The sequence below is a fragment of the Clarias gariepinus genome, chromosome 5 (assembly GCF_024256425.1).
Source record: "Clarias gariepinus isolate MV-2021 ecotype Netherlands chromosome 5, CGAR_prim_01v2, whole genome shotgun sequence".
NCBI classification, from domain to species: Eukaryota; Metazoa; Chordata; class Actinopteri; order Siluriformes; family Clariidae; genus Clarias; species Clarias gariepinus.
Genome location: NC_071104.1, coordinates 26,614,520 through 26,630,155, shown reverse-complemented (window position 1 = coordinate 26,630,155; position 15,636 = coordinate 26,614,520). Strand labels below are relative to the sequence as shown.

The window sequence follows — 15,636 nt, the reverse complement described above, 5'->3', positions numbered from 1 at the left end:
GATACTTTTCACTTACATTTATGTAAACTGTTGTAACCTTAATTTTTTAGTAATAATGTCAAACGTCATTTTTTATACATAATCTTGTTGTTTTTAATTATTTATCACTTTGCAATTATTTGACAAATTAGATTTTTTATTTGTCATATAATTTTGCCAAATAATTGCAAAGTGATAGACATTATATATTTATGTGTGTGTATGCATGTATGTGTGTGTATATACTGTACTGTGTGTGTATGTGTATATATATATATATATATATATAATTGCCAGCCAAGACAGTGACAGGAGGAGAAAGCTCATTCAACAATAAGATTGCTGTTGCTTGCATCTTCGTGCTTCACAATCCTGAGCCCTGTTTTTTCCTGAATGGAGCAGATGGATGTTCAGTCCCTTTGAAATACTGGGACAGATGTTACAGGCAGACAGACTTTCTATTCTGCACTCATTTGCATTTTTTAAGCGCAGCAGCAGCGAGGAAGATTATCTTGACATGAAACGGGTGCGGAGTGGGACACTTTTCTGTAAATATGCATCGTGTTGACTCAATAAAGATTCAGAAAATGTGGTCATAAGCGTATCATGTTTTTAAAAGATAAATATTATGAAACAAAAAAATTATTAAAAATTCCAAAAGGCCTCAACACAAAGGTTCAGTTGCATCAGTACCATGGACAGATCACACAGAGTCAGAGCACGCTTCAACATTAATCCCTGATTTTCCTGCCTAAAACATAGCTGAGATCTGAAACTAAATATCCAGGCAAGAGGCAAATCGGGCATTGCTCCCCTCTGAGCTGTTGGTTAAGCATGAGGAATCTGTTGTAAACCGAAAAACCCAATCATGGTTTTTCCCTGTGCCCAAATGAGCTTGTGCGCAGATAGAGCAGAGACGTGCCCATGACCAGAAGCAGTCACTTGTGCATTGTTTACGGTAAACAATGGGGTTTCTCTGAAACACAACATAAATCAGGGATTCCTGCGTGAGCATACAACCGGTGATCTACCACAAAACGCACAACAAGACGGCAACATATTGCACAAGAATGATATGTAATGTGTAGAGGAACGGATTTTTATGATATAAAACTGTACATTTAGCCCCAATATTTCCTGAATAATTTATTAGAAATATTTGGTACGTCGCCTTGTCTCTGGTGCAAGTGGACATCTTTTGCATATAAGTGGATAAATGCATCTTAACATGTATCTGTAACGTCAGCTTCAAATTACGCAAATTTGCCATTACTCACAATTTGCACCTTTTCAGATACATGGTAAGGGTGAAGAAGGTATTCCTTGTTCCTCTGATCAACACAGCAACAAAGAAAAGTAGAATTTGAAACCTTTCTTTAAGCATGTGACTTCATGCTAGAAGAAGCATATCGTCTACACTTTGTTTTTATGTTTTTGGCTTCCTAAGGATGCTCCTTATGATTGCAAGGGCCCTAAAAGGAAGGCTCCTTGTGCATTATTTTCTTACTCTCTGGAGAAAAAAGGAAACCCTGTTCTTCGCCGCTGACCCTTTAAGGGTTTGGTAGCTATATATCTTTAATCTATTATAGTGGTTGTACAATAGTATAGCTTTTAAAGTACAGTTTTAACTGTAAAACCTGATTCAATTTTTAAATGATTTTAAACATTTCATTGTTTTTAGGTAAGGGATGCATATTGAAAGCACAAAAGATTGATTTCAACCCCCAGTAACAAGTACAGTTTAAAAGGGCTTTATTTATGTTTGACATTTTGGAACCCACTGACGTCACTATATTCTTGGCGACGCAATACATCCTAGAATCTATGTTCTTAGAATTCTGTTTATATATATATACCTGCCTTAGAGTTTGGGAAATTGTAATTTACACTTTTATTTTGTGTTTACATGTCTGATTTTGTGTTTAGGATATAATTTAGGTTTGTTAAATAGCATTATTTGAAGTTAAATGGAAAAAAAGTACTATGGAAATGGTAAGCGTTAGATTTAAAAGCAGGGAGAAATGTTGCAGTTTTGCTCTGAGCTCGTTTTGTGGGGATATTATTACTGTATGCTGTCTAACAGAAGCCACGGTGCCGCGTTATGAGATTAGGCACTACACTGACCCCCCCTCCTTCCCCTCTCCCTCCCACCGCTGTGTGTGTAAGGAGGAGACTTACCCTGTTCCTGATTTCACCCCCCTCACTGCCGCTCGCTGTAGGAAGGTGTGAGCGCAGCCGCAGGAGAGAAGCCTCTCACTCACGCGCGCATCGCGGAGGGACGGAGTCCACCCGCACAAAGCGATGCTTCTCAACCCGCATCCCAGTCGTGCTGTCTCTTCCGCCATCGCTTTTTGTTTTCTCTGAAGTTCAAGCCCAGGATGCACCGCACGGCTCTCCACCGCCGTGTTTAATCAAAGTGGAAGGAAGCGCATAGCTAGCATGATTTGTTTAAACCAAAGGAGCGTGATCTGACAACGGCTATAACTTTTCGGTTTTTTTTTTGTTTTTTTTTTAATAGGAGCGAACGAGCATTTGGACCTTTTTTCTAATCATGCCTGTACGAAGAGGTCATGTGGCGCCGCAAAACACGTTTCTGGGAATAATAATACGAAAATTCGAGGGACAAAGTGAGTACTGAACTGGGGAACGGAGTGTTCTGTTCAATTTCATAGACATCGTTCTGTTTGAAAAGTGCAGGAGTTAGACACGTTGGATTTGGCCAATTCTGTTAAAGTAGCTGTGTTCATGTAAATGTAGTGATAATAGTGATAATATTAATACATCAGAAGTGCGACACTGCACCTGCACATGTACATGTATATTCAATTTGAGTAGCTTGTCAGAACGCAGGACACAATGACTCAAAGTCACTCACAAAGGGAAAACATGCTCTTTTACATTCATTCCCTCTCATCCATTTGTTTTATTGTCTTGTTATGTATTACCCAGTTAGATGTAATGCTAGTAACTTTGGTCAAGATATAGCTCTGGGATAAGCCCTTCATGCTTTTGTGGGATAATAATAATAATAATAATAATAATCAGCGGGATCGGCTGTATCATTGCATACACGTGCATTTTTTAAAAAAGTGCTCTTTGTGACTATAGTTTGGAAATTCCTCTATGAACTGCACATTACAATTATACATTATAAATGTTTAGCTTCAAAGGTGACATAAAACAAGGCGCAAAGTGACCAAGCGGAGACTTTTTCAGTCCAGTCTTTGTGCTTTTGTCCATTATGGGTTGGTAAGGTCGTACCTTTTTGAAAGACGATTTCCAATGCAAATAGGCTTCGTTTTAGACAGAGCTCAGCGGCTTAAACAATTCCCACTACATGTACTTCATCGTTATATGTGTAGCGAAATAAATGGTACAGGCTCAGAACACTAAATCTTTATTTTTTTTGCAGTTCTGTGGTTTATTAGACCGCAAGGGAGGATGTTTGGTAATGTATCTGACCAAGGTCCTGAAATGCACTGAAAACCAGCTTCTAAGTTTGAGTAGTATCAAGGGAAAGGAGGCAATGAAGACAATCTGTGGGCTAAGCTGCGTTTTATGTCTTGAGGAAAGGGACAGAAAAGTGCCAGAGCTTTATACACAGCAAAATCCCCATTGTTGATATAACACCTTTCAGAGTTCATTTAAGTCCAGATAGCTATATAAACACCATAGAATGTTAATTCAGCACGCTGGGTGTTAATTCAACACTGGGGAGTCCCTTGTTGTCTTTTTAAATTCTGTTTTAAGATAGTTGTGGATTTGTGCTAGAGATAGATTTGGGTAGTCAAAAATGCCAAACCGTGTTCACCCAACATGCAATACTAAATACAAATTATTCTTGACATTAAACATATTCCAAAATATATTCCTGTACACAGGAAATTCAACTGGATTGCACAAAAAATCTAAACTTTTTAAAGTTTAGTTTCTAAAGTTTTAAAGTTTTTACAAACGCTCAATTTTTAAATCACTACACCTTATATTTGGTAGTTATTCTCACATTTTGACAGCTATCAATAAGATCAAATGTACCATCATTATCATTGCACCAGTTTAATATATTGCACAAAGCTCTTCCTCTTGTAATAGGATTTAGGTGCTCTGACCAGCACATGTTTATGTTTTGGGGGTGTGGCTTTAAATGTGGCAGCAAAGATGGGTTGGGCTACATTTGCTTGATTTTTGAGTTTCAAAACAGCTCCAGCTAACTCGCACCAAAATGGCTGATTATAAACAAAATGGACCGCATACGTTATGCTATATACTTAAGTAGGCAAGTTTTTTTTCTCATATTGGAAGTTATCCGTAGCACTTTTATGACTATCTTAGAATCCTTTAAGAAATATGTCATGGAAGCACATATACTGTAACATACAGATAAAATTTCTTATAAAGGATAATAATCACACGATGAATATCTCCCTTTTTATTTTTTAAGAATAATAAAAAGAAAGCCAGATCTTGCTGTTTCAAACAAATAAAATAAGTCAAATGTAAGTCTGTTGGATTCTGATGTGCACAAATCCAATTTTATAAGTTTGCACATAACCACACAGAAATAAAAAAATATTTTAAATTACATGACAAAACAAAAAAAATGTATTTGCATATTTGATGCAAAAATTGACCTCTTACTTTCATATCCTCTGCAGATAAGAATTTTATCATTGCAAATGCTCGTGTCCAGAACTGCGCAATCATCTACTGTAACGACGGTTTCTGTGAGATGACTGGTTTCTCTCGGCCAGACGTTATGCAGAGGCCCTGTATGTGTGACTTCTTGCATGGGGAGAGAACCCAGCGACACTCCATTGCCCAGGTGGCCCAAGCCCTGTTGGGTTCTGAAGAACGCAAGGTGGAGATCATTTACCACCGCAAAGATGGTGAGTCTCACCAATTCCGTTTCCTTTTAAAAATTTGTGACCCGATCTTGCCATCTATGAATGAATGTGAATTGGTTCTAAAGCTTCGGCAAGGAAGCTTGCAGATGACAGAGAGGGAAAGGAATGTCTCAAGTAAGAGCTCTTTCAATGGTAATGTGGTATCATTACCAAGCACTTTGTATGAAAAAGTGATAGCCCAGAAGAGCACCCAACACTCCGTCTCTCTCTCTCTCTCTCTCTCTCTCTCTCTCGTTTACTCACTCTCTCTGCTCCTCTGATTCCATCTCATAACGCCTCATTTTGTCAGTAGGCAGGTTTCTTACAGATTTGTGCAGTGAAGTGCAAATAACTCTAGCACTAATGGAAGCAGCATCCATTCTCATGCCAGTCCCTCCTCAAACATATAATATGTGTGTTTGTGTGTGTGTGTACAGTTGTGTATGCTGTTAATGAAGACACAAGTGATGAGGCAATTTATTTCTCATAGGACTCAAATTCATATGTACGGCATACCAGAATGGCACAAAACATGACGATAAGGAACATGAGGAAATAATCCCTGTTCAAAATTTTGCATACCTTTTTCGTTCTTAATACCGGTTTCTGCCCCCTGTAGAATCAATAATGGCATGCAGTCTTATAATTGTCCATGAGGTCCCTATTTCTCTCAGGTGGTAGTGCTGCCTATTTTTCTTGGCAAAATGCCTTCAGTTCCTGTAAGTTTTTTGGTTGTCTTGCATGAACTGCACATTTGAGATCACTCCAAAGTGCCTCAATAATATTGAGGTCAGGAGACTCTGATGGCCAGTCCATAACCTTCACCCTTTTCTGCTGTAGCCACTGAAGGGGCAATGTGGCCTTGTGCTCTGGATCATTGTCATGTTGGAACATCCAAGAGTAGGGCTGGGCGATTTGGCCTAACATCAAAATCTCGATTAATTGAACATTTTAACTCGATTACGATTAATGAACGATTATTTGATTTATTTATTTATTTATTTATTTTTTCATAGTTCAATGACAAGTTTTATACAGTAAATATGCTCACATATTATAAGTGAGAGATTTTTGCTCTTGTTGCTCAGTTGTCTCAGTGTTTAAGCTCTCCATGCTCGACATGTCGAAACGGCAGAATAACGTAACGGAGCGGGGTCATGTGACTCCGCACGCAGTAGTGTTTTCAAAGGGAAAGTAATTGAAATAATTGACCTGGGAAAATTTGATCGATTATAGGTTCTGAATGTCGATTTCGATTACTTTCCGATTAATTGCCCAGCCCTATCCAAGAGCGTCCCATACACAGCTTTTATGCTGTAGAATGCAAATTGTCTGTCTGTATTTTTTGATAACATGCTGCATTCATCTTGCTATCAATTTTGACAAATTTCCCTGTGGCAGTGGAGCTCACACAGCCCCAAAATATAAGAGATCCACCATCATGCTTTACAGTGGAAGCAACGGTGGCGCGTTATGAGATTAGGCACTACACTGACCCGCTCCCCCTCTCCCTCCCATCGCTGTGTGTGATCCACCATCATGCTTTATAGTGGGGATGGTGTACTTTTCATTGTAGGCCTGGTTAACCCCTTTCCAAACATAATATTCAATTTTGGTCTCATCACCTTAAATGACTCTGCTCCAGAAGCTGTGAGGTTTCTCCAGGTGCTGTCTGGTGTACTGCAAGCAGGCTTTGTGGCATGGGTACAGTGATGGCTTTCTCCTGTCAACCCGACCATGCAAGTCATTTTCATTCATGTACCTTCTTATTAAAACATCACCAGTTTTTTTCATGGGCAGCTGTATTACCCCTATGGTGCAGTATCCAGTCAAGTCAGTGCATCACCTCACAAGCTGAGAAACTCACTGACCATTTATGCACAGACACTAATTACAATTACACTGAGTCACAGGTGTAAAAACTTCCCTTGTTGGAAAATGACGATGAAAAATATCTTAATTTTCCTTAATAGCCATTTTAACCAGTGTGTGTCAGCCTGTGTGTTTATGGAGTGAGCATACATTAAAGAATATGTAAACCTTTGATCAGGTGTTTTTGGGTGATTTCGATTATCATTAGGTTTTAAAAAGGAGTCAAATAACTATGTGATAATTAATGACTTCACCTGACCACTATCCTTAAATGAGTAAAAATATTTTGCCTTATCAGTCATATTTTTCCAAATTATTGGAAATGTTTAACAATTTCTTTTAGGATATGCAAACTTTTGAGCTCAACTGTGTGTGTGGGAGTGTATATATAAAACACACCGATCTGTTTTTAAGGGTTTTCAGAATAAGTTTCAGTGACGATAGCACACCACTACCAACCTTATAGCATTATTTGGTCACTAATAATGTAAGATATAGTTTAAATATAATAAGATTTGTATTAGTCCTATAAGCTTTCAGAGAGAAACACCTTCATATATACAAAATGGCAGTACAACTGATGGCCTGTCATACATTTTCCCATGAAAGGAAGTGTAAAATTATTTAATGTTCTTCCTGTGATTTCGAACTAAACCTAAATCTAGTGGTTTTATCTTAAAGGGTAAGCTTTTTTGGTCCAATTTTTCCTTTCTGCTTGGAAACTGGCAATCAAATGTGAACATTGAGTTATGAGAAGCCAGCCATCCAGATACTACAGCTTGTTTCGAACATCGAAGACACAGTTGTAGAGATAGCAGGTATCTTTTAATAGTTCAGTTGTATTTGCTCCCTGGTAGGTTATTCTAAGCTTCAGAGCTAAGAAAAGGGTTTATTGAAAGGGTGAAATATGACATGTATAACAATAATGTATGGGGAAGAAATAAAACAGACATTGCACAATTGTGGAGTAGGGGAGGGCGATATACCGGTAGACACGGTTAAAATGTAGAAATTTGTCAAACGATAAAGATTTTGGTCTATCTTCTTAATCGTGGTTTAGATCACGTGACGTTGCACGTTATGTAACCACGCAATACACATTCACTTCTATGGGAAGCCAAACACATTTAAAGTGGGACGAAACTGTGGCACTTGATTGAGCCGGTGTAGACAGACCAAATATCCAGACCCAGTGGATCGCAACCAACTTGAGCAGCGCTGCTCAAATCACAAACCTGCACTACGCTGATAGAAATAGACCGCGCCGGTCTATGTAAAAATACATTTTACCCCGCTGGGATGCGCACGTACAAACCAGGCATGGCAAGGCGGAAACAATATTAAACAGTCCTGACAATTTAAATAAATAGTTTTAAAATAAAAAACAGTGGGTCGCGCAGGTTTGTAAATCGAGCAACACATTAAACCTTTTCTATCATCTGAAATTCAAACGAATATGGCCAAAGTAAAAAAATGCGGCAAACCCCAGCAATTCACAGTTTAAATAAAATTACATTATGTAAAACAGTTTCTTTGTGTTTGAATTTTTATTTATGCTTTTTCAGATACAAATTGCTATATTGTGATATATATCGTTATCGAGGTAGAAAATTGCTTTTGGTTATATCGCCCACCCCTATTGTGGAGGTATAATCACTGGCTGTGGCAGGTGGAACAACTCTGAGCAATTTAAAAGCACCTAGCGTGATAGAAAAAAATAGAACGTGCTTTGTTATAGTGCTATTATTGTGTTTACAGAATCTTCCTAAGACATGACTTCAACAAAATATTACATGTGGCTAACAAGGCATTAAGTATTTGACCATATAATGGAATTCCATAGTAATGGAAATCAATTGATGGTGCATTACTGCTGGATAGCTTGCATTGCCTATTCATAAAGATGTGAATTATGAATAAGGGGGTTCAGTAATCCAATTTCAGACTTGAGACAGCACAATGAAGACAGACAGGCCTGAGTACACTACCTGGCCAAAAAAGTCACACACAGGGATTTTGTTTGACTGCCTTTAGCTTTGATTATGGCATGCATTGTGGAGGCCAATTCATGATTGAAAATGATTTTTCATGCTCCAACAACCACTCTCACAATTCCCATGTCCTGGAATATGTCTGGGCCATCATATTAGAACAATGCATTGATGGGATAAATTGGTCATTGCAGTAGGTTCGGGTCATCAGCTGATTTTATTTTATGTAGATTTAGTCTAGACCTGACCAAATGAAGATCAGAACACTGCCTCCAGAGGCTTTTACAGTGGACACTATGTACTGTATAATGGGTTCATCGCCTCATGTGCTCTTTATTCCCTTCTTACCATGCCATGCCCATCGCTCTGAAATACGCTCAATCTAAACTTAGCAGACTACACAACCTTTTTCCATTGATCCAAAGTCCAATCGTTAAGCTCCTTTTTTTTTATTAGCCTCACTAATCAGAAAACTTTACCATGTTTAAGTGATCTCCATTCATGTTTTTCTGTTCAACTCCAATTCTTGCACAAAGGTAATGATTCATCTCTATTCTTTCAGGTTGTAATAATGTACTGAAGAGTTGCTTTCTTTGCTTAATACAGGCCAAACTAATACAGAGCCCCATGAAAATACAACTTTTTTGCCAGGCCATGTATATTACTGTATATATGCATAATATTTGTGTCAGTCTACATATAAATAGATTGAACCATTTATTACTGTATTATGCCTTCACTGTAGTTCAAGCTGTAGACTGGAGAACTAACGCTGTTCATTGAATATCGTTTGCTAAATGCTAAGTGGATATCTTTGCTGACTTATAGCTACAGAGTACCTTGTCTGACCCTGGTTTGACAAACTGCCTGTATATATTTTCTGCTCGTCTGTATGGGTTTCCCCTGGTTTCCCATTTTATTTGTTCCAAAATCCCAAACGTACAAGTAGGTGGATTGGCTATGCAAAATTATTCCGAGTTTAATAATCAGTGTGTGAATGTGTGTGTACAGTACATGCTACCCCACAATAGATATCCTATCGCAGTTGTGTTCCCAGCTGACTTTCAGTGTTCTAGAGCCACTATGGACGTTTAGTTAAGTGAAGGAATCTATTTTTAGCAAAAAATACAGAGCATTTTTTTTTTTTTTTTTTTGTAAGGAGGGTTCCAGATGAAAAGCCTGTTTATAAATCCCTATTCTTACTCTCTTTATGAGCTGGAAATCACCCGTGGCCTCGAACACTATTTTAATGAGGATACAAATAGTCTACTGCAAATCAATTTTGTAATTCCTTTGTCACTGAGACTAAATCAATGGCTCATTGCAAGCTCCCTGTCTGTTACTATAAAGCCCTTGCACACTTGAGCGATAAGGCAGGCTCGCGATATACTCGCAGTCTTCCTGAGTCTGTCCTGGTGTGCTGTTCACGTTAGCAGGCTGTCATGACCCCATGATGAGAGATAGAAGCAGCATTTGTTTAGCTGTCCCAGGGCATGGGTTGGGGGTAGGAAGATGTTCGTGTGTAATTGGCTCCAATGACAACCCAGCGCTATACAGCATATGGAGATGTCAGCTCCTCAGCTGCCGTAATTGACTCGTTACACCTGCAGGCCTTGACACAGCTTTTCATGAGCCTAAAAAAGTCTTAGTACTCTTGCAAAACCAATTATTCATTTTTTATCATTTTCCCCCCTTTAAATGCTTCCTTCATTACAGAGCTTTGCCGTTTTACACTTTTTCCTTACTGAACGTCCTCCTGTCCTACAAATGTTTTTCATAGACAATTCCACTTTTTCCCCAGGAAGGTCTTGTTTGCAAGATGTCATTCTGAAGTACTTTGTGAGCTCTCCTACTCATCCTGAGTGTGACGAGAAAGAGAAAGACAGATGCTGTTGCAATTCTTGCAGAAGTCACACTGAATTAAGTCAGTCCTGCAAACCCGCATGCAGATGTGACACGCTGTCATTCACAAGTGCTGGCACTGACCCTCCCTACTGCCAACACAGCACTGCTGTTCCATCATGCTTAGACTTTAGTACATGACGGTGAGCAAATAGGTTGATTGTCAATCAGCTGCTACCATAAATGAAATATGGGCTGTTGTAGTGTCAAACAAAGAATCGCTTAAGAAGGATAGGTTTTCTTTCTCAGTGGTTACCTGTACTGACAGGGAGATTATTTTTTTTTTAGCCATTTTCATTTTAGACAGCAGTCTCTAGAAATGTTGCTGAATTAAGGGTTCTTTAATCACAATGCTGCCAGGAGGCACAATATGTTAGGATCATAAATGATGAATTATAGCTCCACAAAGGGAAGAAATGGAGGTGTGATGTGTCAGGCAAAAAGTATGGCTGAATGTGTAAAGGAGATGGAAAACAAGAAAAGAGAGAGATCATAAGAGCGTAGAGGAGCAAAAATGTACAGAGACAGTGAAAGAAGGGGATATTGATTATTTCCTCGAGTGTAATGGCCCCACTGATCTTGTTAGATACACCAAGTTCTGACAGAGAGGGAGAGGGAGTGAGAGCGGGATCTGCGGCATCAGAGCAACGGGGAGAGTAGTTAAATCTGTCCATCTCTTTTACTCTGCTGTTAGACATGCTGAATCACGCTGGAACTTGTGCAAGCATCCATTTTCCAAAGAAGCATTTGATCTCATGAAGTCACCTCATCCATCTGTCACACAGCTGGTCAACACATCAATGGTGTTCCCTATTACTAATTCATGCATTTTCTTGCAATAGCTTTTAGTTGATGAGATGCACAGCTCTATGGCATTTGTAGGAGTGGCTGCAATACAGGTAATGTAATAATACATAATGTCTTCTAAAAGCAGGGGACACCAGTGTGTGTATGTGTGTAGGCACTAAAGAGGTAATGGGCTGGTAACAGGTACACTGCTGCAGGGAACTGATGATGGACAAATGATATGTGCTGAGCAAAGGTGCTAGGTTTCAATAGCCGTCATCTCTACTGTTTCAGACCCAAAGGAACAGATTCCATTCTCCACAATAAGTTAATGGTTTTGAGGCCATTATGGCTGTTTAGGAAGGAATACATGAGATCTGGAGCTTCTGTACAGTAGGTGTGCTTTCTGAGAGGTGGATGGTTGCTTCCAAAAGGACATGATTAATTATTTATGCAATGATGCATCTTTGGTTACTTCTGCTTCTATTGTAAAACAATGGTGTATTTGGTTTGGCCATTGGGTAAGCATGTTTAGGAGTGAAGTCAGACTGGCAGAGGAGTGAAGGTGGTGTGGGATTTAAAACCATATCACAAGACCTTTACAGATACATTTACAAGGACATTTTAAAAGTGTCTGCCTGACTTTTATAGTATTTTATCTGGATTGAAACATAAATGATTTGGTAACTGCATTGGGGTTTGGTCTGAAGATCTGTTGGATGATGTTGTTATATATTTGTAATTAGGTTGCAACCTTGCTCACCCAAAACACATCGGGACAACCTTGTTTTTGAAACCTAAAATAATACTAATAATAATGATAATAATGATAATAATAATAATGCATTTTATTTATATAGGCGTCTTTCTGGTCACTCAAGGTCGCCTTCCAGATCAAACAGGAACAAATGAAACAATAAAACAAGACAACACTGATAAAATGATATTGAGAGAGTTTTAAAAAAAAGAACAAAAACTAACATTGCAAATATAACCTCAAAACAACAGAATCACATTCATGGCATTTACAGTATGCCCCTTAACATCCATTCACACAATGTCTACGTATATGTCTGTTGTACCTTAAGTATATTCCTCCGTATAAGAGGCTGCCCACTTGGTCTCTTCTGGAAACTCAGCTTTGGCTGCACTCTGTTGGTACTGCATTGGAGGCTCCTACTGGGAGCTCAGCATTAAAGACCACCCAGTAGGGGCTGTGCATTTTTTAGCTGTCCATTCAGCCTTTACTGGGAGCTTGGTGTTGGAGCTTGCCTTACTGAGCTTCTTCAAAGCTGTACTGACATATAGGTTATCTAGCTGAGGCATAAACCTGACCATCGGGAAAACCTTGCAATTTTGTCCAGTTACTAAAAAGCTATATTCTCGAGTGACCAGGTTTTCTACCAGTAGGCATACTGGATTGGTGCACGAAAGTGACCTAAACATTATAATTAATAATAATAATAATAATAATAATAATTAGAACTTTATTAATCCCAGAGGGAAATTGCTAAATTTTCGCATATCCCAATTAGGAAACTGGGGTCAGAGCGCAGGGTCAGCCAGCTTACAGCGCCCCTGGAGCTAATAGGGTTAAGGGCCTTGCTCAAGGGCTCAACAGTGGCAACTTGGCGATGCTGGGGTTTGAACCCCCGATCTTCCGATCAGTAACCCAGTAACCCACAGCCTTAACCGACTTTCACACATGAGAAAAATTATATTTGTGTGGGGTTTGTGTCAACCTCTGGAGTTGATAGCCTTTATGCTTTCCTGCTGCATCCATGTTTCTAGTGAAGTAATCTGTCAGGTGATATAGGTGAGATGCATACAAATGCAGGTAAAATGCATTTTAATGGTGATTTTAGGCAAATTATTTAAAATAGAGTTGAAGGAAAACATCCAAAACAGGCAGAAGGTCAGGTGATGAGTAAACAACAAACTAAGATGAAACCAAAACCAGTAAACATTCATGATTTAAAAGAAAAAAAAAGGAGACAGAGACATACAGTATGGTAATGCTACCATAAATAATACAAAGGACCTCCACATTTACTTTGCAAAGGAACAAAAAGAGATGAGGGCAGCAAACCATTAATCAGGGAGGGAAACCCAAAACACATTAGAATGATCAGAACATAATAGAACGAGAATGAATAATCAGACGTGGTCGGACAGGACAAGAATCAAGACAAAGACTCGAGGGAATGTAAACAACCACGTGAATGTGAAAGTTGGTATGGTCATGCTTACAGTTGGGCTCTCAGTGTGACGGGAAATCTGGGATAAATGAATGATTGCTAGTAATCTGCAAAATGATGGTGATGTTTTCATTAGATATAGTTGTTAGTGGCCTGTATATTTGAAAGTTGATTTATAGTCTTCAGTCGGATGTTTGCAGCAGTCGCTCCAAATTTAGATAAACAGTTTCTGTCACACACTGGTACAGCAGCTGGTGATGCATGAAGGTGTTGTGTCTGATCTTTATTTTATCTCACTCATGCCTGACAAGCAGTTGCTACAAATAGTCTGCAGTTAATGTGAGGTCAGCAATGTTAAATTCAGCACACATGTAATGTGTATGAATTTTTGGTCCCTTGGCAATTTGAATTGGCCATACTTGCACAATTTTTAAGGACTTGAGCAATTTATTCCCTCAGGGCCCCTTAGACCTCATGTCTACTCAGCATTCTTGGTATCATCCCCTCACCCTTCACCGTGTTTACAGCCATGCTTTCCTTTTTGTTAACCTGCCTGTCAATCCACAACACACCCATTTTTGTATTAGCATTTAAGCATTCCAGCACAGGCTGCATATGTGCATTCAGGATTCTGCACTGATTGATTTATTTTTATTCTTTTTTGTTTTGCATGGTTTAAAAATGGCCATGTTGCATCAAACACACTGCCTTTAAATATAGTGGGTGTAAAGTAGAATCTATTTTCTATGCTTTTCTTTATCTAAGTCTAAATGTGTTTTAGTTGATAATTAGGTCTGTAAGGGTTTTTGGTGACACTCACATAACAAACTGATGCAATTTTAAGTTCACTGAGACTCACCATATCTTCGCCATCATCTGCAGTTCTAACAGATGCCTTAAAAAGCTCTGCATGAATGGCAGATGGTGGAAGTAGTGGCTCATCAAGGGCATATGTCTGTCCAAAACATCACCATACCGGGGCATATGAAACAGTGCTGGTCAGCTCATGGACACCCTCTTAAAAGCCATCCAGAGGCATCCTGACCATCTGTTGTACCATCATGCCAGGGCTGGCATCCATCTTTTTCCATTCTTTTATTTCTCTCTGCTTGGACTGAAAGCAGCAGTGAATGGACCACTAAGCTGTCTCACATGCACCAGTGAGTCTAATTTAGGGTCATGAAATGGTATATACTGAGATTTTGAAATTAAAACATCAGATGCACTAAAAAATAAAACCATATTTGTAGTTTTTAAAACAAAGTCCACTATTGGTCACAGAATAATACACCACTAATAATGGTTTGGCCAATACATGTTGTCCTGCTGTATGCATAATGAACCCTGAGCATGGCAGTGCTTTACCACTAATCACTCAGAAGCCCATGTAGTGACTTGAAGTGAGATTGATTAAAAATGAAAGTAGGCCGCAGGGCCTTGCTAGCAGTACACAAGTACACAAGAACCACATGGTCATTAGGCCACAAAAGATTTAGTTCATTTCGCCCTTTCTACTGCCACACTAAATCATGATGGGTTCATTCCCTGAAAATGTTTGTGTACTACGGTATATCGACTTATATATGCATCCATGTCAGTTACAGTATGTCAATCCATGTCAGTCAAATTGCCAATTCTGTCAGAATTAAAAAAAAGTTAATAAGATCACATGTCCATGTTTCATGAGTCTGCTGAGAAGTTCTGCACCTGCTCGCACTGTATTTAGCTATGATTTTTAAGCATAAAGTAGGTATATAAAAAAAAAAAAGAAGGATTATTTATAATTTTTAAATAATTTAGTTTCATGTTTAAAATTAGAGTGAAATGGGGTAGAAGGATGACCCTACAGTGCTTTGTTTGGAGTAGTTAGCTTTTGAGACATTTAAAAAAAATGAACTATTTAGACCTTCAAGTTTCAGACAGTCTTTGATGTTTTGGCTGTAGTCTATGGCTTTCTAAACTGTGCAGCATTTGCATTGTATTCTGATTATAGAGCATTATCTCCATAGTGTTTAAAATGACCAT

General features: G+C 38.7%; 1 protein-coding gene across 1 annotated transcript in view; it reads left to right on the top strand.

Moving 5' to 3' along the window:
- The first annotated feature begins 2,247 nt into the window (after window positions 1–2,247).
- Window positions 2,248–15,636, top strand: part of LOC128524160 (potassium voltage-gated channel subfamily H member 7) — a 71,403-nt gene continuing 58,014 nt past the window's right edge. Inside the window, exons 1-2 of the mRNA XM_053496556.1 lie at window positions 2,248–2,606; window positions 4,635–4,865. Of these exons, the coding sequence (XP_053352531.1) occupies window positions 2,531–2,606; window positions 4,635–4,865 (307 nt within the window). The 5' untranslated portion in view covers window positions 2,248–2,530. The remainder of the gene's footprint in view (window positions 2,607–4,634; window positions 4,866–15,636) is intronic.